Source organism: Pogoniulus pusillus, chromosome 27 (assembly GCF_015220805.1).
Source record: "Pogoniulus pusillus isolate bPogPus1 chromosome 27, bPogPus1.pri, whole genome shotgun sequence".
NCBI classification, from domain to species: Eukaryota; Metazoa; Chordata; class Aves; order Piciformes; family Lybiidae; genus Pogoniulus; species Pogoniulus pusillus.
The window spans coordinates 19,402,872-19,429,415 of NC_087290.1; the positions used below are offsets into that span (position 1 = coordinate 19,402,872).

General features: G+C 53.5%; 2 protein-coding genes and 1 long non-coding RNA gene across 36 annotated transcripts in view; 1 reads left to right on the forward strand and 2 right to left on the reverse strand.

Moving 5' to 3' along the window:
- Nucleotides 1-3,962, reverse strand: part of KCNC2 (potassium voltage-gated channel subfamily C member 2) — a 195,943-nt gene extending 191,981 nt beyond the window's left edge. For 10 of the 11 annotated variants that reach the window (XM_064166464.1, XM_064166462.1, XM_064166457.1 and 7 more), the window contains exon 1: nt 3,906-3,962. The gene's annotated coding sequence lies outside the window, so the exon portion shown is untranslated. The remainder of the gene's footprint in view (nt 1-3,905) is intronic. The other variant, XM_064166453.1, reaches the window with a different exon arrangement.
- A 271-nt stretch (nt 3,963-4,233) lies between these two features.
- Nucleotides 4,234-26,383, reverse strand: CAPS2 (calcyphosine 2). Of its 21 annotated transcripts, none has more exons than XM_064166604.1 (17): nt 25,871-26,382; nt 23,800-23,923; nt 21,359-21,405; nt 20,789-20,834; nt 20,320-20,412; nt 18,373-18,480; nt 17,382-17,449; nt 14,744-14,863; nt 13,013-13,087; nt 11,404-11,499; nt 11,210-11,324; nt 9,193-9,308; nt 8,144-8,220; nt 6,659-6,813; nt 6,064-6,183; nt 5,635-5,731; nt 4,234-4,659 (listed from the first exon to the last, which is right to left on the reverse strand). In XM_064166604.1, exons 2-17 carry the CDS (start codon nt 23,875-23,877, stop codon nt 4,484-4,486), a joined length of 1,587 nt encoding a protein of 528 aa, XP_064022674.1. In that variant the 5' UTR covers nt 23,878-23,923; nt 25,871-26,382; the 3' UTR covers nt 4,234-4,483. The 21 variants fall into 21 exon arrangements, with proteins under 21 accessions (XP_064022674.1, XP_064022691.1, XP_064022675.1 ...); XM_064166621.1 differs by having other exon boundaries at nt 11,210-11,303; nt 25,871-26,381; XM_064166605.1 differs by lacking the exon at nt 25,871-26,382 and adding an exon at nt 24,969-25,006.
- Nucleotides 16,549-26,544, forward strand: part of LOC135187685 (uncharacterized) — a 60,842-nt gene continuing 50,846 nt past the window's right edge. For 2 of the 4 annotated variants that reach the window (XR_010307409.1, XR_010307411.1), the window contains exons 1-2: nt 16,549-16,629; nt 16,744-16,890. This is a non-coding gene — a long non-coding RNA (uncharacterized LOC135187685). Of the gene's footprint in view, nt 16,630-16,743; nt 16,915-17,237; nt 17,367-20,799; nt 21,071-26,544 lie in introns of those variants that run through there. The other 2 variants (XR_010307412.1, XR_010307410.1) reach the window with 2 other exon arrangements.

Consider the following 26,544-nt stretch of genomic DNA (forward strand, 5'->3'; position numbering starts at 1 on the left):
TGAGAATTCTACGAGGATACCATTAATAATCTGACTATATATATTTGGAAGTCAGTTTTTGGAAAAGGAGTCTGCTATTAATTAATAGCGGTTTCTTACTAAATTAAGCTAAGCCAAATAACTCACTCAGGCTGGCTCGTGCAGTCGGTCTTCCTCCTCCAGCGGCTACAGGAGTCGTTAAGGGTCGTTAAGGGTCGTTAGGCAGACAAAGGTGTGCCTAACACCAAGGCAAGTCCTTTGGTCTCTCTGCAGTGCAGGCACAGGAGAGTGAGCGAACTCGTCCAGGCACAGGCAAAATCCAAAGCGGGAACCCCAAAGGCGGGAAGACCCCCAATATTTATACCCTTCGCTAGACAAAGGGCAGAGTTACCACACTTTAGGCGCGAAAGCGCACGGCCAATCCCAGCCTGGCTCCAGCGCGGGAACTCACGGGGCAGTCGCCGCCCCCTTCTCGGCTGCAGGGCAGGCGAGGGGGGGGGAAACCAGGCGGCTTTTCCCCTTTCCCCCCGAAGTCCGGGCAGGAGAGGAATTTAGGGGTACAGGACTCCAGGACAAGCAGTTAATTCACTGGGGAGGAGAGGGGAGGCACTGCAGAAAGTAACCGAGTAGTACACTAACGAGAGGACCGAAGGAAAACCTCACCTGTAGCAGTGCTCTTTCACTGTTTGCTACACAAACCCTCCCACTTCACCAGGATAGAGGCAGCCTGAGAGCACAGAAGACAGAGCAGCAGGAAATACTAAGTCCTACTTCTTGAGCACTGCCTGAGAGAAGCAAGGTTTGGCTGAGGAATTAAGGTACCTGCAGGTTGCAGTGGGCTGCCTGCACTCCTGTGCATCAGACTAGATTATAACACAGACCACTAGTAAAGGTTTCAGTTAAGAACAATTATTAAACCCTGTTCTAATAATAACAATCTGCATCCATTGCTTTATTGCCTGCCATTTGTTAATGCCATGGTTGAGACTCATCACATGCAGTGCCAGAGAGCTGCTCTAGCTCAGCCTCCGTAGCTGGTGCAGGGCATCACACAGCACAAGGCAGGCACCAACTGGCACTTAGGGGAGGATAATGAGAATGCACTAAACACAAGCAGTTAAGGTAAGTTTAAGGAGTCCTATTTACCAGACTTCAGATGAAAGGGGATGTGGTAACAGCTTTCAGAGCTGTGGCATAAGGAAAGGATGGGGTAGTGGAAACAGCAATCAGCTTAAACTGTAGCAGGAGAGATTCAGGTTAGTCAGCAGGGAACTTTTGCTAGCAGAGAACTGAGGGGAGCAGTGGAAGGGATTGCCTGGGCATGCAGTCAGGTCCCCATGCCAGGGGAGAGGAGGACAAACATTCTTTACCAGGTAGTATCTGAGATTTGACAAGACAACCTCATCAGGTATCTCCCAGCCTGATGTATTCTGCTTGCATGCAAGAGGACTATTGCCACTGAGCTGTACCTCTGGGCAGCCTTTTCCTCACAGCTGGCGCTCCAGAGGGGGAAGTCAGGACGAACAAAGGTTAACAGAAACTATGAACGGTAGCTGTGATGACATCACTACTCATTTGTTTTGTCTGGCCAGTCTCCTCTCCCCCAGGCAGTCTTGTTGCTGGATGTTACTTGCTATTTTGATTTACTTGTGTGAGAAGCCTTTAGGATTACGGCTGTTACTGCAGAAGCTCTTTGCTAAGAAGGGTGCTCTGAGCAAGAGCTCAGAGGTGTATCAACATGGAATTGGGAAGACAGCATTGGAGTCATGCAGGCTGAAGAAAGGGGCAAGCATCAGAAGAGCAGCACAGGGGACGTGGGAAGTTAATCACACAGCACTGAAAGCTGATCCACTTCTTGCTTTCAGTAAAACAGCCAACACATTGTTCTGGCTGCTTTTATGGCCATAAGGTAGAGCACAGGAAGCTGACCTCAACATAAGCAGAAACTTCTTTAGAGTGAGGGTGGCAGAGCCCTGGAGCAGGCTGCCCAGAGAGGCTGTGGAGTCTGCTTCTCTGGAGACTTTCGACCTGGACACATTCCAGCACACAATCCAAGAGATTCTGCAGAGGGGGTGGACCTGGCAGTCCCTGGGGGCCCCTTCCAGCCCCTAACACTCACTGATCCCCTACGGCTACTTGAATCTGTGTAACAACAACATCTAGAACAGGTATTGCTCCAAAATGTACTTAACCCACAACGAGAGACTCTTGAACTTGCCTTAAACTGTCCAAAACGCTGGTGTTAAAGGGAGGAGAAATTAAATCCTAGCATTGGCCTGACCTCCCGCTGTCCCCTTCGGTCAGTAAACAAAGGGCAAGAACGAGAGTGAATGAAGAGAGCCGCAGTGAAGTGCTCGCAGCTGGCACTTGCGGTTAGCGACTGCCACCTGCGCGCAGCTCTGCTCCAGGGGAGCAGCCGCGGTGCAAGTGCAGGGGTTCATTCCTGCCAAGGCAAGTTAAGGACCTCAGAAGCAGCCATGGGAGTCGTTAAGGAGTCACTCACTCGACAGAAGCTGTGTTTAAAGCTGTATTCCCTTTCCCTGCATCACCGAAGCTGCTATTTTAGTTTCCACGGTTTCAGTCCGCACTTCCCTGCAATGCCCTTGGGGTCCCCCCACATGAAGGGCAAAGCAGGTACAGCCCCCGGGGTGCTCCTCCCCGCGGGACCGCTGCGGGGGCCTCTGCCCCAGGCGCACAATGAGGAGCACTGCTGCAGCCTGGGCCGCCTCAGGCCCGGAGCGACAGGGACCTGCTGCAGGGCCGCAAGGACGAGGGAACTGGGGCGCTGCCTGCAGGGGAAGGGCCGCAGGGACGGGACGGGGCCGCCCCGCTCCCCTGCCGGCCACGCCGCCGCCGGGTCCCGCCGGGGCCGCCCCGCTCCCCTGCCGGCCACGCCGCCGCCGCGGGGCCCCGCCGGGGCCGCCCCGCTCCCTGCCGGCCACGCCGCCGCCGCGGGGCCCCGCCGGGGCCGCCCCGCTCCCTGCCGGCCACGCCGCCGCCGCCGGGCCCCGCCGGGGCCGCCCCGCTCCCTGCCGGCCACGCCGCCGCCGCCGGGCCCCGCCGGGGCCGCCCCGCTCCCTGCCGGCCACGCCGCCGCCGCCGGGCCCCGCCGGGGCCGCCCCGCTCCCCTGCCGGCTCGACACCAGCGCAGGGAAGATGAAAGCGGCTGAAGAACACGACCTGTGCAGGAGCTGCAGGCCTCCGCCCACCTGAGAACAAGTCTATTGACTTGCAGAAGCCTCTGCCTGCTCAGCAGCTTCATCAGGGGGACTCCTGAACCACGTTAGTCATCCTCTGCTCTGGCTTAACACCTCCTGACGCTTTAACGTGGTTACAAAACAAGGCAGGGCTGTAGCCGCTCCGACAGGCAGCGGCAATGAGGTTGGAGCTCCATTCCCTTCCCCTGGCCAGGGATTCTCAGACTCGAGAGCCAGGCTGCATGCTCACGCAGGGCTCCTCCAAGCGCCTCACACAGCCACTCCCGTCGCTCCTACAGCTCTACAAGCGAGCAGAAAGCAGCAGCCCAGCAGAGAGGAGCCCAGCCAGGACCCATGGGTAATGCCACACTGAGCATCAGTTCTCTACCCTGCCTAACCGGGGGGGCAGCAGGCCCCCAGCCTTTCAGCCCCTCCCCCACTCACCCAGTGCACTCCAGGGGCACTCAGCTGTGCTGGCAGGAGGAGGATCCTCTGCCCAGTTGGGCAAGCTTGGGGCTGCTGCCTTCCTGGAGCCATGACAAAGGGAAGGGCTAAGCACCTGCTCAGGAACAGGGCTAAGCTCTGTCTCTTGCACAGCAGAAACAAACCAAACCCCTGTGAAATGTCAGAGAGATATCAAGTACCTACCCTAGCAAACCGGGGGGCCAGCAGGCCCCCCGGCCTTTGATCCCCTCCACCACTCACCCAGTGCACCCCAGGGGCACTCACCGGTGATGATCCGAGGAGGATCCTCTGCCCAAGTGGGCAAGCTTGGGGCTTGCCTCTCCTGGGGCCCTTATAAAGGGGAGTGGGCAGGGAGGGCAAAGTGGTGACACCTGGGCTGGGAGGAGACTCCAGCAGCACCCAGGTGCTGTGGGTTTGGGGGAAATGTGGAGTCTCCCTCTGTGGAGCTATTGCAGAGCTGCCTGGATGTGTTGCTGTGTAATCTGCTGTAGGTGATGCTGCTGTGGCAGGGCTTGGAGTGGATGGGCTGTGGAGGTCCCTTCCAGCCCCTGACAACTCTGTGGTTTAAAATGAGCCACTTTACTCTCTTGAGTAAATGGTACCATTGGGGATGGGCAGCAGCCTTTATTATCAGCAAGGAGAAAGAGTGACCCCCCCCTTGCCATCACAGAAGTGGTCAGTGTAGCGCAGCAGACAGTGAGAAAGGTGCCAGGAACTGTTCTGAGAGCCTTTCAGCTGTGCAGCCCACACTGCCTCTGAAGCAAGGCACAGCAGGACTCCCTTATTTAGCTCACTCCTTGTTTACAAAAATATCTCATCTTCATTTTTTCCTGCCTTCCACTCTAAACTCCCCAAGAGTTCTTTAGCACATTAACAAAATCATCATCATCCACGACTCCAAAACTTAATCCTTCATAGTAAGCTTCAAACTCTGCATAGGACACTTGGGTGGGGCTGCTGCAGGACTCTCCTAAAGTTTCTAGGAATGCAGATTTGATCTCTTCATCTGTGGCTTTACCTGTGAAAGGATTCTCCATGAGATACATTCTCCAGAGCAGAGAAGATGCAGCTTTTCACACCATTCAAGGCAAAACCCTTCACATTTTAGCTTGCAAACATTTGTTCCTTGAAATAAACTCAGTGTTTTGATTCCAGAGCTGCTGTTGGCTCACTTCACACTACCAGAAATGATCTTTCTTTAGCAGCACAGGACAGCATCGAACAGCAACAGAAACACAAGGGCGGACACAGGCAGTTCCAATGACTTATGTGACCAGGAAGGGTTTTTCCCTTCCAATGACTGCCTGAATGGAATGGGCTGCCCAGGGAGGTGGTGGAGTCCCCATCCCTGGAGGTGTTGAAGCCAAGCCTGGCTGGGGCACTTAGTGCCATGGTCTGCTTGGTTGGCCAGGGCTGGGTGCTAGGCTGGGCTGGATGAGCTTGGAGGTCTCTTCCCACCTGGCTGATTCTATGACTATGAAAAGGACTTGCATTTGTAAGCAGTTTCTGGGGCTGGCAGCCATGCTGGCAGGATGCCTTCAGTAGGCACAGCTATTTGTGGTGGTGTGTGGAAGAATTTCTCACCAGTCGAGGACATAAAGTCATAAACATGGGTAACTGGCGCTGAGAACGTCCTTGGTTCCCAGCGAGGCTAGGAAACCGAGATGTAAACAACTGAGCACCCCACACACAGCTGCAGTGGGCAGAGACTAGATAACTAAGGGGGCTGGAGTGGGTGGTCTGGGAGGCTGACCCTTAGAATGTTGTGATAAGTTAACCTATGCACACCTTACATGTAACTCTGGACCCTCTGACTGTAACCAATCTTAAGCTGAGCACGCCTCTTGCTAGAATGCATTTAAGTCGCTGTATCACGGAAATAAAGTGGATTTGACCATCTAACCATATTGGTGAACAAAGAGTCATCTTCCCATAGCGCTCCACCGAACGTGTTTCCAACAGTGGTGGTCATTGTTTGCTTCCCCTGAGTTACCTGCCAGTACTAGAGGATGCTTCTTTGCACAGTAACATTTCCTGATGTCTACCAGGGGCACACTCCCAGTTTTGCTGGGATCTAGTTTCATGTAAGCCTGTAAGGAAAAAGCATAGTTTCAAGTAAGCAGAGGAAAGAAAACAAGTGGCAAGCTGTAAAGCTCAAATGGACTTAACCACTTGGCACATATTTTTAGCTCCTGTGCAATGGATGATGTCAGCTTGCCCAGGCTGAGGGTGACCTCATCCATGTCTACAGACGTGGGAAGGGTAAGAGTCAGGAGTGATTGGCCAGGGCTGGGTGCTAGGTTTGGCTGGATGAGCTTGGAGGTCTCTTCCAGCCTGGTGGATTCTGTGACTCTGTGAAGCACCAGAGCATGGTGAACAGCTCCGCAGTCAGCCTGCAGTGTGCCCACACTGCAACCCTTACCTTCCTGACAAATGCCTTCCTGTGCTCACTCATTTCTCCAAAGACAGCACGAGTGAAATCTCCATAGTCAACCTTATCACTTTTGCTGTCATCCAGAGCAAGCCACAAGGCTTCCAGGTCCTGCAATGCACAAACATTTTGCCAAAGTCCTTCACTGTGTCCTAGAATGAAACCATTGCTGTAACAGGAAATGACAGGGTCCTCACCCACCAAAACAGCCGACCAGAAAAGAGCTCCTAAATCCAACCTGAGTCAAAGGCTTGTCAGAACAATGTCAAGTGTCATCAGTCACTGCTGAGCATCACTCACATGATTTGTGCTATGTGCAGTTATTATTATGTGTGGCTCTGCAGCCTCCAGCACAAGCAGGACGTGGAACTGTTGGAGCCAGTCCAGAGGAGGCCACCAAGATGCTGAGAGGGCTGCAGCAGCTCTGCTGTGAGCACAGGCTGAGAGCACAGAGTCACCCAATGTGATCTTTGATCACATCTTTGATCCCATTCTGTGCTTCTGTGCTCCACAACTTCCCTGGAGGTGTTCAGGACCAGGCTGGATGAGGCCTTGAGTGACCTGCTGCAGTCACAGCCAGACTCACCCCTTCAGGCACTCCCAGGTGGAATACTTGCAGAGCTTCTTTAAAGGCTGCCCGAGGGAGAAGGCCACTTCTGTTTGCATCTGCTTCTCGGAAGTGCTTTCCTATGCCTGTCAGAACTCGAACTCCTCTTTTACTCAGTGTCTCTCTGAGCCTCCCTGAGTATTTGGAGAGATAAAGGACAGGATGGTTTACCTGGAGTGGGCTACTTCCCATAGAGCTACTTATGGTACTGCTGGTTCAGATCACAGTTCACAGAATGTTAGGGGTTGGAAGGGACCCAAGGAGATCATCCAGGCCAACCCCCCTGCCACAGCAGGAGCATACAGTGTAGCTCAGGGCACACAGGAACACATCCAGACAGGCCTGGAAAGGCTCCACTGAAGGAGACTCCACAGCCTCCCTGGGCAGCCTGTGCCAGGGCTCTGGGACCCTTCCAGTCAAGAGGTTCCCCTTGTGTTGAGCTGGAACCTGAAGGGGGCTGCAGGAGGGCTGGGGAGGGACTATTGACAAGGTCTTGTAATGACAGGACAAGGAGGAATGGGTTTGAAGTGGCATAGGGGAGATTGAAAGTGGATGTTAGGAAGAAGTTGTTTGCAGTGAGGGTGGTGAGACACTGGCACAGGTTGCCCAGGGAGGCTGTGGCTGCTCCCTCCCTGGAGGTGTTCAAGGCCAGTCTGGAAGAGGCCTTGAGCAACCTGTTCTAGTGGAGAGTGTCCCTGCCTGTGGCAGAGAGTTGTAATTGGCTGAGCTTTGAGGTCTCTTCCAACCTAAACCACTGTATGATTCCATTAGTCCAGGAGTTTTTCTGGATGTAAATGCGAGCAGAGTTCAGTGACCACAGTGCCTGCTTGGACCAGGGCTGGGGCAGGGCAGTGAGCAGTGGAAATGCTGCAAGCAGGACACTGTTTAGTTGCAGCCAGGCTACAGTGCTAGCACATAGCACTGTACAACCACCTGCCCCTCATCTTCAACACAAGGTTGTGTCTTTGTCCTAAAGACTGTAGGTGGCAACCTGGTAACTCTTCTTTATAGAATCAAGCAGGTTGGAAGAGAGCTCCGAGCTCAGACAGCCCAACCTAGCACCCAGCCCTATCCAGTCAACTAGACCATGGCACTAAGTGCCCCAGGCAGGCTTGGCTTCAACACCTCCAAGGATGGGGACTCCACCACCTCCCTGGGCAGCCCATTCCAGTGCCAATCACTCTCTCTGCCAACAACTTCCTCCCAACATCCAGCCTGAACCTGCCCTGGCACAGCTTGAGGCTGTGTCCCCTCGTTCTGTTGCTGGGTGCCTCCCTTCAGAGAGCTGCAGGCAGCAATGAGCTCTGCCCTGAGCCTCCTCTGCTGCAGGCTGCACACCCCCCCCAGCTCCCTCAGCCTCTCCTCACAGGGCTGTGCTCCAGGCCCCTCCCCAGCTCTGGTGCTCTGTTATGTGTGTTGCTGGAAAGACAGATGAGCACTGAATTGGATCTGGTAGACACAAACCTTGAATCTTCTCGAGAACTTTGCTGCCATCAGCCACTTGCTCAGAACACTCTTCCTTGAATCCCACAGAAGCAGCTCTGAGACAGCCAAAATGAATGTTGAGTGGTGAGACTCACGATTGCTGAATTCAAGGCAACTGTAGCACAGAACATACTCAACTTTGGATTTCATTCTTATACAAACAATTGCTTGAGTGTGAGATGGCACAGGCAGAGTCCTTGCCGAACATCTGCAGATACACAAAATTCCTTTCTGGCAGCAATCCATTAGCAGCTCCTTTACCAATTCACTGATCATGGCACTTAGTGCCATGCTCTGGTTGCTTGGCTAGGGCTGGTTGATAGATTGGGCTGGATGAGCTTGGAGGTCTCTTGAGCCTGGTTGATGTTATGATTCTATGTGGCGATATGTGGAAGAAGGAAGGGATAGAAAGGAGGAGGAGGAAAAAAGAAATGGAACCAGAAAAGACAGAGGAAAACCTCCAGCCCTTCCCCTGGCTGTGTTCAAACACTTGTGCCATCATGAGCCTGTGCATGCCTGCTCCCTGGAGGTGCTCAAGGCCAGGCTAGATGAGGCCTTGAGCAACCTGGTGTAGAGCTGGGGGGGCGTGGGAACTAAATGATCTCTCAGGTCCCTCCCACCCCAAAGCATCCTGTGGCTCTGTGATCCCATGACTGACACAAGCTTTTACCCTCAATTTCAGTGCCAAAAGACGATTAGACAAGGCTGATCACAGCAGCACCCCCCAAGCACAGCACTTCAGTTCACCACCGCACAGGCGTTTCAGTGTTTCACTTGTCTAGAAGACCATCCGAGCCCGAGGCAAGCAGGAGCCCTTAACCACTGGGTGACTGCTGACTTTGAATTGACTGACTCTGGAAAGCTGCTGCCTTACAAAACCGCCACCACTGTCTACTGCTGATGTCTCCTAGCAGCAGCCGAGCTGCAGATTGCCTTTAGCAGTATAAGGTGTGAGAAGCTCTGGCTAAACCACCTCTATTTTGCTTAGGGAAGGAAAGGTAGTTTGAAGAACAGATATCTGCACTTACTTCAGAAAACCCAGAGCTGCTTCATCAGTGCTTATCACACGGAGGGTGAGAACCGGGCTCTGCCTACAGCTTTCCGGCAGGTTATGCTCAACACTCAGGAAAGTTAGGTTAGCTCCCTGTTGGCAAAGCACAGAGACGAGCTACAGATAGACTGTGTGTCAGAAAATGTGTTCTGCAAGGCTTCCATGTGATTGTTAAAAGCCTTCCTCTGAAACGCGGGGGAACGGAGCAGCTAAGGTCAGTTCATGTTTTTAACAGAGCCTCTCTAGTCCCAAGTTAAAACAGCTGCATGGTCCAAGATGCCACATTACCCTCTACACAGAGACCTGTCTCCTGTTGCCTAATCTGCAGCTGGGAAATAGGAGAGTACAGATTGGTGTTCCCTCAGGTTTAGTTCACCCCTGTGGGCTCAAAAACTCAGCAGACCACAGAGACGAGCCAGGGAAGGCAGCACATTGATTCCATGGCAGCAGAGCTCTGCCAGCCTAGAGAAACTCTCCACAGTTGTTTTCCTTAGCCCCAAATCATGCTTGAGACAAAGAAAGAACTGAGAAGTAGCATTCCCAACGTTCAAATGATCCCTGCAGCATTTAACTCTGAAGTTGTTCTATCAAACTGCCAATGTCCCTATTAAATACTGAACCAAAAGGTGTCAAAGGGAGCATCGAGTTCTACTACCCAGTGCAGGTATTACAGATTCCCCTTCCCCCCAGGCTGGGGACAGAAGACACATCCCACTCTGTACAGTTAAACATGCTTGCTGGTCTGCGGGGAGATAGAGAAACCAGCAAGCTAAAAGCAAAGAGCACAGGGAAGAACCAGAACAAGCAATAGCTTTAGCTGCAGTATCCACACAGCCTGCGGCTCTAAGGCCTGCAGACCCAGCAGTGAGGAAGGAGGCAGAGATGCTGCTGTTGTGAAACTGTCTCAGTCACTTGGACTTTGTGAGAGATTTGCAGCTCTTCATGTCAGCTCAGGAGTGCAGCTCCCAGGTGGGGAGATGCAGAGCCAGGACAGCACTCAGAAGAGCTGGCAAGCTCCACACTCCCTGGGTGGCTTTAAGAGGCATTGGCATTCAGAACACATTTCCAGCTGCAGGGTGCAGAGACAGACATGATAATTCACTAAACACAAACAAGCAACCAAAAAAAACAACCTTCAAGAGTAGTTTTAACCTCCTTACCATAGAGAAAATTGTCTGCTTCAGCATGGCAGCTGCTGTTGTAGCCACACGCAGACAGCTGGGGTCCGGCAGGCGGTCAGACAACGCACTCCAGCAGTTAACACTGTCTCATTTACTTCCACCACTCCATTCAAACCTGGGTTTTGCTCTAAACCAGATCTGCACAAGGCTGTGGGGAACCCAGTGGGAACACACTTGCACTGCTCAAGCACTTCTAACTGAATGCAGTGCACGGCCACGGCCGGACGGCAGATGCGGTTTGTGGGCAGGCACCGAATCAGCGGCGAGGTTAAGGCTGCCACTGCCTCCAGAGCTAGTGCAGAACCTGCTCAAACTCCAGCTTCAGGCCAGCTAACCTGGCGTTGCCTTGCTTCACAGGATCGCAGAGAGGGCCGGGGGAAGGCAGCTCTACAGCTCACCCAGTCCAACGCCCTGCACTCAGCAGGCGCAGGCTCCACTCCATCAGGCTGCCCACAGCCCTGTGCAGCCTCACCTTCAATATCTGCAGGGACGGGGCCCAAACCACCTCTCTGGGGGACTTGTTGCAGTGTTCCAGCCAAGCCTGGCTGGGGCACTTAGTGCCATGGTCTGGTTGCTTGGCCAGGGCTGGGTGCTAGGCTGGGCTGGATGAGCTTGGAGCTCTCTTCCAGCCTGCTTGATTCTATGATTCTATGTGTGCAACAGTACTTTCCCACCCGACACCCAACCCTGCCATTTGTTTGTGCTGGAAGGAGAGCACGTCAGTGGCTGACAGTCCTTGTTTTGTCTGTCTCCTTCGTGACCCCTCCAAACCCCCACCCAACCTGCCTTAGCTTCAAGCAGAGCAATACTCACAACACAGAAGTCCCTGAGGCCATAAGGTTTTCCCTTCCTCTGCCCACGCTGATGCTGATAAACTCCTTTCTGAATGAAAGGCAAGGCAGTTGTTCTGGGGGGAGAAAACAGACTGCTGCTATGAAAACAATTACATTTCTTCAGGTTCCTTCAGGTTCCTTTCTGAGCTCTCTTTTAACAGTAACTTCCCCTACCTGTTTTTTCCAAACTTTCTGAATTCATACACAGTGAGGGACCCATCACAGGTGAAGAAGAATCCAGTCAGCTCTCTGCAGGCATCATGGCCATTTCTAGAAGCAAAATTGAGAAGCACCTTCCTGTTTCAGCATCTGTGCAAACCCAGGTTTGCACATTGCCTCATCCAGTCTCCTCTTAAACACCTCCAGGGATTCAGTCTCCACCGTTGTAACCCATTCCAATGCCAATCACTCTCTCTGCCAACAACTTCCTCCTAACATCCAGCCTGAACCTGCCCTGGCACAGCTTGAGGCTCTGTCCCCTTCATTCTGTTGCTGGGTGCCTGGCAGCAGAGCCCAACCCCACCTAGCTACAACCTCCCTTCAGGGAGCTGCAGACTGCAATGAGCTCTGCCCTGAGCCTCCTCTGCTGCAGGCTGCACCCCCCCAGCTCCCTCAGCCTCTCCTCACAGGGCTGTGCTCCAGGCCCCTCCCCAGCCTTGCTGCCCTTCTCCAAACACCTTCCAGCACCTCAACATCTCTCTGCAATGGAAGAGCCCAGAACTGGGCACAGCACTCAAGGAGTGGCCTGAGCAGTGCTGAGCACAGGGGCACAAGAACCTCCCTTGTCCTGCTGCCCACACTGCTCCTGAGCCAGCCCAGGATGCCATTGGCTCTTCTGCCCACCTGGGCACACTGTGGCTCATCTTCAGCTCCTCTCTCCCAGCACCCCCAGCTGCCTGTCTGCCTGGCTGCTCTCAGCCACTCTGTCCCCAGCCTGTAGCACTGCTTGGGGTTGTTGTGGCCAAGCTTCAATCCATTCCTTCTTGTCCTGTCACTAGAAGCTCTTGTAAAAAGTCCCTTCTTGGCTTTCTTGTAGGCCCCCTTCAGGTCCTGGAAGGCTGCTCTGAGGTCTCCCCAGAGCCATCAAGCTTGCATAAATGTAGGAATTTACCTTTTTTGCTAGTTTTTACAGAAGCCTACAACTCAAAATCAAAGAGATGCAGTAACATTCTGTTGTGTACTGCAGGGTTGCAACGTACATGTGTGTGTATGTATATCTGTATCTGTACAACAGCTGAACCAGAACAATCCTGTGGAGTGCAATGGCTCAGAGCAGCATTTCAGTCCCTGTGCTAGCTGCAGAGAGCCAGAGGTGTGATGGTAACACATCTCAGCAGTGTCCAGGGGGGCTGCAGAGCCACTGTCCCACCAGTTCTGGCAACACCCATGTTACACACATGCACACATGTGTACCCACATAGCACAGGGGGCACGGATCAGAGAATCAGTCAGGGTTGGAAGGGACCACAAGGATCAGCCAGTTCCAACCCCCCTGCCATGCCCAGGGACACCTCACAATAGATCAGGCTGGCCAGAGCCTCATCCAGCCTGGCCTGAAACACCTCCAGGGACCACAGGGTTGGAAGGGACCAGTTCCAACCCCTCTGCCATGCCCAGGGACGCCTCACAGTAGATCAGGCTGGCCACAGCCTCACCCAGCCTGGCCTTAACCACCTCCCAGGATGAGGCTTCACAGCCTCAGTGCAAGTCAGTATTTCAAGAGGGTAAAGATGACAACTCTTCCACTCACAGAGTTCAGAAGCTTGAGCACATCTGTGATTACCTTGACAGGATTCTGCAGCCAAAGCACAGCTTGTTGGAGAGCATTTCTGCAGTTAACCCTGCCGTGGTCCTCACTCTGTGAAAAGAGTGCAGCTCACAGAGAAGTGTTACATAAAAATCAGCTGTTTGCAGCCAGCAGCGAGGGTGAAGCAATGGTATCCTTGGCAACTGGCTGAGCCCTTCCAGCTGAAGCACACCTCCAGTGGCAAGGTGGAAGGTGGTCCGTGCTTGTCAGGTGACAGCACAGAAGACACAGGTATGCAGGGGGTGTTTTGTCTGCACACACTTGTATCAAGAGTTCAGCCTCTAGCACTCAGCACGCTTCCACCCATGTCTTTTCCTGGAGAAATCCCTGGGTTGGAGCTTTTCCACTGGCCTGGATCTGTTAGTACTGGTTCCAGAAATGGAGGTTTGTCCACCTGGTGGGTAAAGGATGGGCAACCAAACTGGTCTCTCTTTCTCTTTTTTAAAGAGCACAAAGATGGCATTTGTTGAGAAAGGCTTTAGAGCAGGCTGTGGAAGTGCACAAGGCAGAGGTTGGGAAAGGCTAACAGAACAGCATGCAGACCTGCAGATTGACTTCATTTTATGGATCACAACATTTCCTGTTCTCCCTGAGGCCCTGCAGCAACTCTTTCAATGCTCACAGGCCAGGAGTGACATTTAAATGCCAATGCAGTTATCTTGTGCAGCAGAAATCAAAGCAGGGAAGTCTGATGCTGTGGTGAGCATTGACATTAGCCTTTACAGATGCACACTGATGCACCTCAGGACAGGAACTTCTCCAAGGCTAGGACAAGATTGCAAGCACCCAGCAGCTCAGAAAAGCCTGGCAAATCCCTGTGATGAGTAGAATCACCAAGAGCTTAACAGTGTTCTCCCAGGGGTTACAAATTCTGTGGATCAATCACTGTACACAGAGATCTGCACAGAAGAAGGTCCCTCAAGGCAGCTTTGAGCATAAGGAGGCTACACAAAAGAGGCTTCCTGTGGCGCCGGTGGATGCAAGCCAGAAATGAAACACCTGTGTGCTGGTTTGAGGCTAAGTGGGATGGTTTCATGAGAGAAATTAGATGCTAGGCTGTGAAAAGGAAATAATGGTGATGTCTGCTACACTCATAGGCTTGCTGGGATGTATAAAAGCTGGAAGGACACACAAATAGATAAGACAGAGTCTATCTGCCAGAGTTGGTGTCTGTGTTTTCTCCCTGGGCTTCTGCTGCTCTGCTTGGATCTGTGTAACCCAACTAATCCTTCTGCTTCTACCCCCCTTGCTGATCCTCCCAGCTCACCTTGCATGTAAGGCAGACTCTGGGATATGGCAGAGGGGTGGAAAGAAGGTGGAAGGGAGGTTGGGAGCCCCTCCTGGACACTCTGCTTTCTGGGAGGGGAGTTGTGTTCCTGTGTTACTTTTAACTTGTCTATTGCTGTATAGCTGTAAATATCTATCTGTAATCTCTTGTAACTATCTGCCTGTGTATTGTGCCAGGCTGTGAATACAAAGCTTCACTCCTTAACTTCCAGCTGGCTGAGTCCAGTCTGGGTGATTTCATGGGGGGGTGGGGAGCAGGTAACTCCCAAACCATCACAGGAGGCTACACAAAAGAGGCTTCCAGTGAAGCTGGTGGATGCAAGCCAGAAATAAAACACCTGGAAAGGCAAGCAGGCTCCACAGACTGAAAATGCAGCAGGAAGTGCCTTTCTGAAGAGCATTGGTGCTAGAGGAACTCACTTTGTTTCGTGCAGAGTTCTCCTCCTGTAGCGCATCGGTGCCGTCCCCAGTGCCAGCAGCCCAGGAGGGTCCTTGCACACATCAGCAGGGGTGGACTGCTCTGGGTCACTTACAACAGCTCTGACAGGAAGAGCAAGTTCGACTTTCAGATCTGACCTATTCCTACTCAAGAAAGAACAAACCCCAGAACAACACAGCAATAAAGCCTTGGACTTGGCCATTAGGCAGGCTTGCATCATAGAATCAGCCAAGTTGGCAGAGACCTCCAAGATCATCACCTCCAACCTATCACCCAGCCCTGTACAATCATCAATTGAGGAGTTCATCTTTTCCAGTTCTTTTTACACATTATGAAGCCTACAACTCCAAATCAAATAGATGCAAGAATATTCTGGTGTGGGCTGCTGCAACTTTACATCTATAATCATAGAATGGCTTAGGTTGGATGGGAGCTCAGAGCTCAGCCAGTTCCAAGCCCCTGCCATAGGCAGGGACACCTCCCACTAGAACAGGTCACTCAAGGCCTCATCCAGCCTGGCCTTGAACACCTCCAGGGAGGTTGTGGAGCACTGAAGCACAGAATTGCGACCAAAGATCCCATTCTCTGCTTCTGTGCTCCACAACCTCCCTGGGCAACCTGTGCCAGTGTCTCACCACCCTCACTGCAAACAACTTCCTAACATTCACTTTCAATCTCCCCTCTGACACTTCAAACCCATTCCTCCTCATCCTCTCATTACCAGACCTTGTCAATAGTCCCTCCCCAGCCCTCTTGCAGCCCCCTTCAGACACTGGAAGGCCACTCCAAGGTCTCCAAAGCCTTCTCTTGTCCAGGCTGCAGAGCCCCAACTCTCTCAGCCTGTGCTCACAGCAGAGCTGCTGCAGCCCTCTCAGCATCTTGGTGGCCTCCTCTGCACTGGCTCCAACACTTCCATGTCCTGCTTGTGCTGGGGGCTGCAGAACTGCCCCCAGGACTGCAGGTGGGGTGTGAGGAGAGCAGAGCCAAGGGGCAGAATCCCCTCCCTTGCCCTGTGCCCACACTGCTCTTGCTGCAGCCCAGCACAGGGTTGTTGCCTGGGCTGCACTCACACTGCAGGCTCAAGATGAGCTTTGCATCAGCCCAGATCAAGTCCAACCCCAAGCCATTGCAAATCTCCTGCTGCTTCTCAAACCAAGGCCAAATTCTCCTGCTTCCAGAAGTGCTGAATTCAGCAGCTGAGGCAGGCTGGCAGAGCTCTCTGTGTCCTGAGCGAAACTGCAGGAGTGCATCATGCTTCAGGGCAGAGGCTGCCTGAGGCTCAGAGACTCATTGCTGCTGTAGAGCCAGAGGAGTGAGCACCATGGCAGTACAGAAGTGGTGGCCTCAAAAGGCAGCAGTGTTCTGCCATCACCTGGAGGGCTCCAGGCCTCCATCATCTGCTTCAGTATCTTTTGGTGAACAAACTTCTAATTTGGAAAATGAAACAACCAACCAAGCCCAAAGGAAACCCAAACTTTCCTGCAGTGTTTGCTGGCTTTGTGGTGAAGCAGAGTGTGAATAAAGCTGCAAACCTATCCTGACTGTAAGGAAAAAGGGATCTAAATCCATGTGAGTTTATCACAGAATGTTAGGGACTGGAAGGGACCTGACAGATCATCCAGTCCAACCCTGCTGCCTGAGCAGGGTCACCTATGCCAGATCACACTGGAGAGCCACACCTGCCCCTGCCCCTGCCCAGCCCACATTTCCCCCCCAAACCCACAGCACCTGGGTGCTGCTGGAGTCTCCTCCCAGCCCAGGTGTCACCACTTTGCCCTCCCTGCCCACTCCCCTTTATAAGGGCCCCAGGAGAGGCAAGCCCCAAGCTTGCCCACTTGGGCAGAGGATCCTCCTCGGATCATCACCGGTGAGTGCCCCTGGGGTGCACTGGGTGAGTGGTGGAGGGGATCAAAGGCCGGGGGGCCTGCTGGCCCCCCGGTTTGCTAGGGTAGGTACTTGATATCTCTCTGACATTTCACAGGGGTTTGGTTTGTTTCTGCTGTGCAAGAGACAGAGCTTAGCCCTGTTCCTGAGCAGGTGCTTAGCCCTTCCCTTTGTCATGGCTCCAGGAAGGCAGCAGCCCCAAGCTTGCCCAACTGGGCAGAGGATCCTCCTCCTGCCAGCACAGGTGAGTGCCCCTGGAGTGCACTGGGTGAGTGGGGGAGGGGCTGAAAGGCTGGGGGCCTGCTGGACCCCTGGTTAGGCAGGGTAGAGAACTGATGCTCACTGTCACATCACCCATGGGTGCTGGCTGAAACTCTTTGCTTGGAATGAGCTCCTCTGTGTAGTAGTCATAGAATGGGTTAGGTTGGAAGGGAGCTCAAAGCTCAGCCAGTTCCAACCCCACTACAGGCAGGGACACCTCCCACTAGAACAGGTCACTCAAGGCCTCATCCGACCTGGTCCTGAGCACCTCCAGGGCTCTATTTAAACAGTAAATCCTGTTTAATAGTACTTCTTATCTCTCCCTGGCAGCTGTCACAGTGCTGTGTGCCTCCACTGCCTCTGAGCTGGAGGCCATGCAGTGCAGGTCCTGACCCAGTGTGCCTGGGGAGAAGAGGACAGGGCTCGGCAGGGACCACAGGCAGGACTGGCATCTGAGGTGGCAAACTGCCTTACCTGCATAAGTGATCTGCCATCACTTGTTCTGCCACAGCACGTTTCCTCCTCTCTGCAGCAGCCTCCTCCTGCAGGGGAGAGCTGACTGAACACAGGGAGTTTTTGACACCAGACACTTCAGAGAACAGATTATCCTGTAGGGTGGCACTCAGAGGTCACCCTCTGACCCATGCCACGATTAATGCCATTTTCATCTGCCTCTTTTACCAGAGCTCTGTTTGCACAGCAAAGGAGGCTCTCTGCCAGAGGCTCCCATTACCTGTGCAGGTTGGCTGCCAGTAAACGGCAGCACTGCAGGGCCTGTCTCCAGGCAGCATCTTTGCATTGTTTCCAACAAATCCTCTAAGTACAGCAAAGTGTAAGCAGGGCCTGAGGAAACTCCCCACTGGGCCAGGCTGTCTGGTGACACACATCCAGCTCAGAGGATGGAACCTCCCCTCCAGCAATATTTAGTCCAAAACAGTTGGTTTAGAACTTAGTCCCAGGGCACCACTTCTATCTGCTGCACACCACAGTCAGCTTCTGCAGAGGCAACCAACCTGAAAAACCTTTCAGGAGGTCATCCTAAAGGGGGGATGAGGACCTAAAATGATCTTAGGATTATTTTTACTGAAGAGGGAACCATAACCTTGAGCCAGTCAGTGGGAAAGGCTCAGGAGCTGATCACTCGCTTTACAGAAGGAGAAATCCAATGACAAAAGGGTGCCCTGAGGCAGCCTGGAAGTGCCAGGAGTTTTAGCAAGTCCATCTGAGCAGCCTGCCAAGGTCCCTCTGCAGAGCCCTCCTGCCCTCCAGCAGATCCACACAGAATGGTTCAAAAACCTCCATGGATCACTCAGTTCAGCTCCCACTGGAAACAATGTCTGAACTCCAGCCCTTCCAGTGGGTGCAATTTCATACTAGGACCAAAGGCCAAGCTCCTGATGAACAGGCAGGAAGCCATTCTGCAAGTCTAGGCAGTTACCAGCACCACACCATCCAAAATACTTACAGCTTCCAATTTCCTTACACTGTGCTGTACATCACAGGGCTTGCTGGTGTAGCACTGCTGCAGGAGAGCTTTCTCATCAGGAGCTGTAAAATCCTCTCCATCTCCAGGCTGTGTACCCGACACAAAAACACAGGAAAAATGTCTTTATGGTGAGGGCAACAGAGCCCTGGCACAGGCTGCCCAGAGAGGCTGTGAAGTCTCCTTCTCTGGAGCCTTTCCAACCCTGCCTGGATGTGTTCCTGTGTGACCTGTCCCAGGTGAACCTGCTCCGGTAGGGGGGTTGGACTTGGGGACCTCTGGAGGTCCCTTACAACCCCTAACACACTGTGACTGTTTTCAGAGAGGAAATTATTGCAAGCCCCACTAGGCAGGTAGTGAGCACCTTGAAAGCTGGAGAGGTTTGCACAAGTCAAGGGGTTTTAAACAGTGTTTTCCAACTCTTCCAAAAAGAGATACCATTGCTAAGTTTGAATCTTTCCTGCACCCTAACCAAATGAAAATGTGCTCCTGCTAGTAACATCTTTCCTATGACTATGTACAGGGTGTGAGGAGGGCAGGAAAAAGCTGTGTACGTAACACCCCTCCTGAATTAAAGCTCTATGTCTCCAATCACTTCAACACGTAGGGACTGCAACCAGCAGCCTCCTGTTTGCACTGCTTGAGCACTGCCACAGGCTGCCCAGGGGGGTTGTGGAGTCTCCTTCACTGGAGAGATTCAAGAACTGTCTAGGCCTGATATCAGGAGGAAGCTCTTGCCAGAGAGAGTGATTGGCATTGGAATGGGCTGCCCAGGGAGGTGGAGTCGCTGTGCCTGGAGGTGTTGAAGCCAAGCCTGGCTGGGGCACTTAGTGCCATGGTCTGGTTGCTTGGCCAGGGCTGGGTGCTAGGTTGGGCTGGCTGAGCTTGGAGCTCTCTTCCAACCTGCTGGATTCTATTCTAATTAATAGGTGATCCTGCTCTGGCAGGGAGGCTGGACCAGATGATCTTTCAAGGTCCCTTCCAGCCCCTGGCATTCCTTTCCCCTTTAATTATCAGATGAGCAGCACTCAAAGTGCTGATGAAATGGCAGCAGATTCAAAAGTCTCTCCCAAAAGCTCGTTCCTGTCACACAGAGGTTAAAAGATGACACTTTTACACCATCACAGTACTCTGAAAGGCCAACATGATTCTGTTAGCATCTGTTTGCCCATCTACCTCATCTCGATTTGCTCCTGACAAGATTTCCTTGATACCTGTTTAAACTAAAGGGAAAAAAAGAAGTTAAATATGTGTCATGAGCAAAACACTCTGTAGAACTTGGCCACGTTGCTGTGTTCAAATGAATTCAGATATAAAAGATCAGAGGAAAGGAACTGGAATAAGTAATTAAGGTTTTTACATCATTGTAGTGGGTATAGAATCACAGAATGGCTTAGGGTGGAAGGGAGTTCAAAGCTCACCCAGTTCCAGCCCCTTGCCGTAGGCAGGGACACCTCCCACTAGCACAGGTCTCATCCAGTCTGTCCTTGAACACCTCCAGGGAGGTTGTGAAGCACAGAAGTACAGGATGTGAGCCTGTGATAGCAGCCAGGAAGCCCAAGTTCCACTTTAGAAAGATAACGCCAAGTCACACACCACCTCACATCAGTCACACTTCTCAGCTGCCTTGACAAACTACTGATGAAACTAGATCTCCTTAAAAACAAGCACAGTGAAAGGGATGAGCATAGCAACCACCAAAGAGGAGCTAGAGTATGGTGGAAAACAGGATGGCTAAAATATTCTACAGGCTTCTGGGTATCAGATCCTTTGCCAGAAGTGTTTTGGACCGATGGCACTTAAGATTAATCAAAAGGGGGGAAAGATAATTTGTATAATAAAGCTGAGAAAAAGCTCTTTTCTGCTTGGATTCCTCTAAATTGCTGCCAGGGGGACACACTTCAAAGACACTTGCAGCAGCAGACTGACCTGTTGAGCCTGGTGATGCTGTGCAAGTGGAGATGAGGCTCGGGAGTATGTACGAGGGTAGCTTCCACTCCATGGCACATTAGAGTCCCCATCCTGCAACGTCAGAAAAGGCCAAGCAGTTACAGCTGGTTTGCATTCAGAGTGCTGCTCTCGTGGACTCCTGCAACACGTGAGCTCACAACACAGCCCAGGACAGAACGAACTTCTCCCAGGCCACCAGCAACACAGCAAGGGGACACAGCTTCCAGCTGTGCCAGGGCAGGGTCAGGCTGGATGTTAGGAGGAAGTTGTTGGCAGAGCGAGTGATTGGCATTGGAATGGGCTGCCCAAGGAGGAGGTGGAGTCGCCGTCCCTGGATGAGGCACTTAGTGCCATGGTCTAGATGACTGGATAGGGCTGGGTGCTAGGTTGGACTGGGTGATCTTGGAGGTCTCTTCCAACCTGGTTGATTCTATGAACTCGTATTTACCTCTCCATCAGGATCCCCCAGCCTGCCCAGCTCCAGGCACGGCACCCTGCAGGAAGAGAGGGCAGGTGTCAGCAGCAGCAGCAGCTTCTCTCCTTGTCCAGTTACAGTTATTGCTGGTTATTGTTATCAGCTCTTGCACCAACGACTGTCTGCTATAAACGGTTTCACTACAGCTGCAGTGCTTCACCCCTGGAACTGGCTACAGAGCTCTTCCTCCTCCCCAGCTGCAGGGCACTCTGGTAGTCTGAAGGGCCCCTGCAAGGCTTTTCCTCACTCCCAGTGTGCCCTTCCTGCCTTTGCTTTACTCTCCAACAGGAGCTGCTGCAACCAGATCAAAGATCAGGGATTTACAGGCTCATGGGATGTCAGGAGGCTGTGGGTGCTTCCTCCCTGGAGGTGTTCAAGGCCAGGTTAGATGAGGCCTTGAGTGACCTGTCCTAGTGGGAGGTGTCCCTGCCTATGGCAGGGGGTTGGAACTGGCTGAGCTTTGAGGTCCCTTCCAACCTAAACCATTCTGTGATTCTATGAATGCACAATTGAACAAACTGCTCAGAACTAGGAGCAACTTACCCTGGGGGTGGAGGCCCACGAGCAGCCCTGGTGTCTGGTCTCCAGCCCTAGGAATGGCACAGTATCACATCCCTGCATGTATCAGGATTCAAAAGCACAGTTCTCTCTCTCAGCTTCCCCTGCAGTACCTACAATGAATCCCTCAAGGTGTCTGTCCGATGTAGCTGGCTGAGATGCTGCTCACAAAAGGACAAACCAGAGAGTTTTCCTGGGAAGCTGACGCTGCAGATGAGGAGACTAAAAGGCTCATTATGCCTCGTGACAGGGAGATGGCAGGCATTAGGAATGGAGATAGCATCCACTGCAGCCGTTAGGAATGCCTTAAAAACAATCCATCTCCCGGGGGCTCTGTAGAGTCACTGCTTGCAAGGCTTTAGGTCACACTGTCCTTGCTGGTTGGGAACCTCTTAAACCACAGCTACGGTACCTCCAGCCAGCTGGCCACAAGGAGCTAGATCAGATCCCAAAGCAGCCAGCACTGTGCCCAGGTGGCCAGGAGAGTCTAGTGGTTCTGGGAGTCACCTGCTCCCCCCACAATGTATTCACCCAGACTGGCCTCAGCCAGCTGGAAGCTAAGGAGTGAAGCTTTACAGTCTCAGCCTGGCACAATACACAGGCAGGTAGTCACAAGAGACTACAAATACTTACAGCCCTGTACAGCAATAGACAAGTTAAAAGCAATACAGAAACACAATTCCCCTCCCAGATAGCAGAGTGCCCGGGAGGGGCTCCCAACCACCCTTCCACATTCTTTCCACCCCCTCTCTTATCCCAGAGTCTGCCTTACATGCAAGGTGAGCTGGGAGGACCAGCAAGGGGGTTAGAAGGAAATGATTAGTTGGGTTACACAGATCCAGCTAGAAGCAGTTAAGGTGGCAGAAGCCCAGGGAGAAACTCAGACTGCCTTATCTATGTTTGTGTCCTTGCCTTTATATGTCTCAGCAAACCTTTCAGTGAAGCAGATATCACCAGTGTTTTCTTTTCACAGCCTATCATCTAATTTCTCTCATTAAAAGATTCCAGATAGCCTCAAACCAGTACAGAGAGCCAATGGCATCCTGGGCTGGCTCAGGAGCAGTGTGGGCAGCAGGACAAGGGAGGTTCTTCTGCCCCTGTGCTCAGCACTGCTCAGGCCACACCTGGAGTGCTGTGTCCAGTTTTGGGCTCCTCCATTCCAGAGAGATGTTGAGGTGCTGGGAGGTGTCCAGAGCAGGGCAGCAAGGCTGGGGAGGGTCCTGGAGCACAGCCCTGTGAGGAGAGGCTGAGGGAGCTGGGGGTGTGCAGCCTGCAGCAGAGGAGGCTCAGGTAGGCTGTAGCCAGGTGGGTTTGGGCTCTGCTGCCAGGCACCCAGCAACAGAACAAGGGGACACAGTCCCAAGCTGTGCCAGGGCAGGTTCAGGCTGGATGTTAGGAGGAAGTTGTTGGCAGAGAGAGTGATTGGCATTGGAATGGGCTGCCCAGGGAGGTGGTGGAGTCTCTGTGGCGGGAGGTGTTGAAGCCAAGCCTGGCTGGGGCACTTAGTGCCATGGTCTGGTTGGTTGGGCAGGGCTGGGTGCTAGGCTGGGCTGGCTGAGCTTGGAGCTCTCTTCCAACCTGGCTGATTCTGTGGTCCTGTCAAGCCCCAGCTGTAGAGCCCTCTGTGTCTTTCCAAAAGACATGCAGAAGCAAATCCCTAGGGAAGAGCATTTGACTGGGGTGAGCATAACTCCCCCCAGGTGCCCTCCCAGTCTGCAGAAGGACGTGGTCCAGGGCAGCACCTTTGTGTTCACACTGCCCAGCTCTGAGGCCACAGTTTGAACCCAGCAGACACCCTGTTTCCAGCGACGCCTACCGCATCGGGGAGCAGCCGCAGCACCCCCAGCTGCCTTCCCGCCGCGCAGCCTGCGCCCGAAGCAGGAGCGCTCCGCTCGGGGCTCCCCCGCACAGCGCCCACCTGTGAGCGCAGTGCAGCGCAGCGCCGGGCGGGCAGCGCCGCAGCAACAGCGCCGCCTGGCGGCCGCGCGCGGAACCACCCACGAAAGGCCCCAACAGTCCTCACCACAGAGTCAGCGGCTGGAAGGGACCTCCAAAGCTCGTCCACTCCCACCCCCTGCCAGAGCAGGATATCCTAGACCAGATCACACAGGAGCGCATCCGGGCAGCTCTTGAATATCTCCAGAGAGAGACTCGACAACCCCCCTGGCAGCCTGTGCCAGGCTTCTGGCACCGTCACGGGCACCAGCTGTTCCCACTTTCACTCGAGAAGCTGCCATACTGAACTATCACTTTCTGACAAAGCCTCCTCTGGACTGGCTCCAACACTTCCATGTCCTGCATGTGCTGGGGGCTCCAGGACTGCACACAGGACTGCAGAATACAGTACTAAGCCTAAGTACAACTGAAATATTTGTTAAAACATCAGAGCAAGGAAACAAAACAGCTCCACCTTTCCCTTAACACACCTGGCAGTTCTTGCCCCTCCGTGCCTGCTGAGCCTGCCTTTGAGGGGATGCAGCAACTCCTTGCACTTCCAAATCCATGCAAATTCAGCTACAGTCTTCAGAGCAGAACGAAAAGCAGAAGGTGCTGTTAAGAGATCAATGTCATTTTTATGTGAGGATTTCTGGAACAGAACAAACAAACACAGAAAATAAACTGTAAAGGGTTAAACCTCCTGGGGGAGTGGTCTTGACCCTGACCCCAGGTGTTCCTGACTCCCCCCCGGGGGTGGAGGTTGAATCTGCCCCCAGGTGTAGTGCCTAGCCCCCTCCCATTCCTATAACAATGGAGGAACCCTGTTCCCTTCCTTCTCGCCCTGCTTCTGTTTGCCAGCATCACCCTCCCGTTCCTGCTGCTCTTTGTTTTGCCACGTGGCCACCAGTGCCCGGGGTGGACCAACCACTGCCATCAACCTGCTTGTACACAGATGTATTTTGTGTCCTGTTTTCCCCTCCCTATACCTCTTTGTAACTTCCCTACCTCAAATACCTTTTCTTCATTGTTTAAGTTCCAACTGGAAGTGAGACTATTTATTTGGGTGTGCTTTGCCTTTTCCCTCTACATCTAATTCCACCTCTTTGAAAAAGGTGGGGAGAGGGAAAGGCATCCTGTAAGTTGTTACTGCTTCTATTAACTACATTTGAGTCCCTGGGCAATTTAAACTAGAACCGAGGCATAAACAAACCCCCCTAGTGCACGGCAAGAGTTTGGCTGTCACCAGCAGGCTGAGCTGTCTGCAGCTAGCCAGGGAACGCTCCTAGCTCCCCTTCCTCACCGCCTATTCACTGCAGTCTTACCTTAATAATGCTTCATCCGATTCCTGTTCACACTGCACCTTGGCCTCAAGCTTAGCTTCCTCTTTCCCTTACGCTCCTCAATACCTTCTTACAGCAGCACTCCTGATGTGCTACCCCTTCACAACACTCAGCCTGTTTTAGCTCTGAGTGCACAGCTGCTGCCTGCCCCTCAGCTGCGCCATGCCCTGGCACCATAGGCTGACATTGCTCTTGCTCAGGGTCTTTCTCCCTGCCTTCTCTGCTTTCATTTCTCTCTTGTTGCTTCCCTTCTGCCTTTGTTATGTCTTAAATACTGGAGTGCTGAACGTGTGGCAAAGTATCTTCTGTTTGCTTACCCTCCTCTGCTCTCCCTCTTGCTTTTCTGCATTTTTTTCATCCTCTTCCCCTTTCTTTTTCTGTGGAGAAGATTTTCAAGCAATTCTAGAACGTTTGAATGTATTCCTGAGTGGCCTTTATTTCCACATTGTGTTCTTCTGGGGCCCTGCCTGAGCATTCCTTTAGCAAGATATATTCCAGCTTCTTCAGCACCAGGCTGTGTGAAGTAAAACTTCCACAAGTAAGTCACTTCTGGGAGAATAATTCAGGTATAGTCTTACAATTCAGAAGTGAAGCAGCAAAGAGGTCCTCTTGCAAAGAGAGAGCTGCCCTTGTTATGAATCACAGAATCAGGCAGGTTCTAAGAGACCTCAGCCAGTCCAACCTAGTGCCCAGCCCTGTCCAGTCAACCAGACCATGGCATTAAGTGCCCCAGCCAGGCTTGGCTTCAACACCTCCAGGCACAGCGACTCCACCACCTCCCTGGGCAGCCCATTCCACTGCCAATCACTCTTGATGTAGAAAAACTTCCTCCTAACATCCAGCCTAGACCTGCCCTGGCACAGCTTGAGGCTGTGTCCCCTTGTTCTGTTGCTGGGTGCCTGGCAGCAGAGCCCAACCCCACCTGGCTACAGCCTCCCTGCAGGCAGCTGCAGACAGCAATGAGCTCTGCCCTGAGCCTCCTCTGCTGCAGGCTGCACCCCCCCAGCTCCCTCAGCCTCTCCTCACAGGGCTGTGCTCCAGGTGCCCTTCTCTGGGCACCAGCTGTTTTCTGGAAGCCAAAGCTGTCCTCCTGGCACAGAGCTGCCCCCCAGAACATCTCACTAGCACGATGCCTTCTCCTCTGCTGCTCTCTCCTGGCCAGTTTGAAGCAAGTTTCTCATTTAGTTCCCAGAAATCAGAAGCTCCATTTCCAACTTACCACGCACGAAGCTGAGTCTGTCTCCTGAGGAGGTTTTGCTCTCCACATATCCTTCCCTTTGCCAGACAGGACAGCTGCAGGGCTTGCTAGCAGGTGGCCACACCGCTGCTCAGCCGCGGAACGGACTTGCAGCCATTCCCACCCCCTTCCCCTGAGCACTCAGCGCTTCCAGAGCCGCTGCGTTCACACGAGCGCAGGCCGCTGGCCGAGACGCTGCACCCTCGAAGCGGCGGGGCGCAGGCAGCGCTGCCGCCTGTCACCGCGAACTAGCCCGAGCAGCACAAGCAGCAGCAGCGCTACAGCACAAACAGACGTGAAGGGCTCAGGCAGCTCCACACAGCCGCTGCGGGGGATCGCTGCGGGGGATCGCTGCGGGGGATCGCAGCGGGGACAGGGCCCAGGAGAAGCCGGCGGCCCCTGCCGCAGGGCTCGCACCGGAGCGCTCTCGGCCGGACGGCGCCAGACCCCGCACGGCTGACGACGAGCGCCTACCCCACGCGTCCCCATGGCGACGGCGCTCCGCCCCCGGCCCGCTGTCGCGGCTGCCGCAGCCCAGCCCAGCCGCCGAGGGGCGGGAGTGTCTGCCGCCGGTGCCCTTCCTGCCCGCCGCCGGCCGCCCGCGGCACCGCCCCGGGCACCGACCCTGCCCGCGGCCGCCCCGGGGCCCGGCTGGG

What these genes read in the sequence shown, in the direction of transcription:
- CAPS2 (XM_064166600.1), bottom strand. Translation starts at nt 25,918, where the DNA reads ATGTGGAGAGCAAAACCTCCTCAGGAGACAGACTCAGCTTCGTGCGTG. An exon ending in AGAAAGTTTGGAAAAAACAG is followed by an intron (nt 11,325 to 11,403) that starts GTAGGGGAAGTT and finishes TTTTCATAGCAG; the next exon opens with CAGTCTGTTTTCTCCCCCCA. An exon ending in GCAGCTCTGGGTTTTCTGAA is followed by an intron (nt 8,221 to 9,192) that starts GTAAGTGCAGAT and finishes TGGCTGTCTCAG; the next exon opens with AGCTGCTTCTGTGGGATTCA.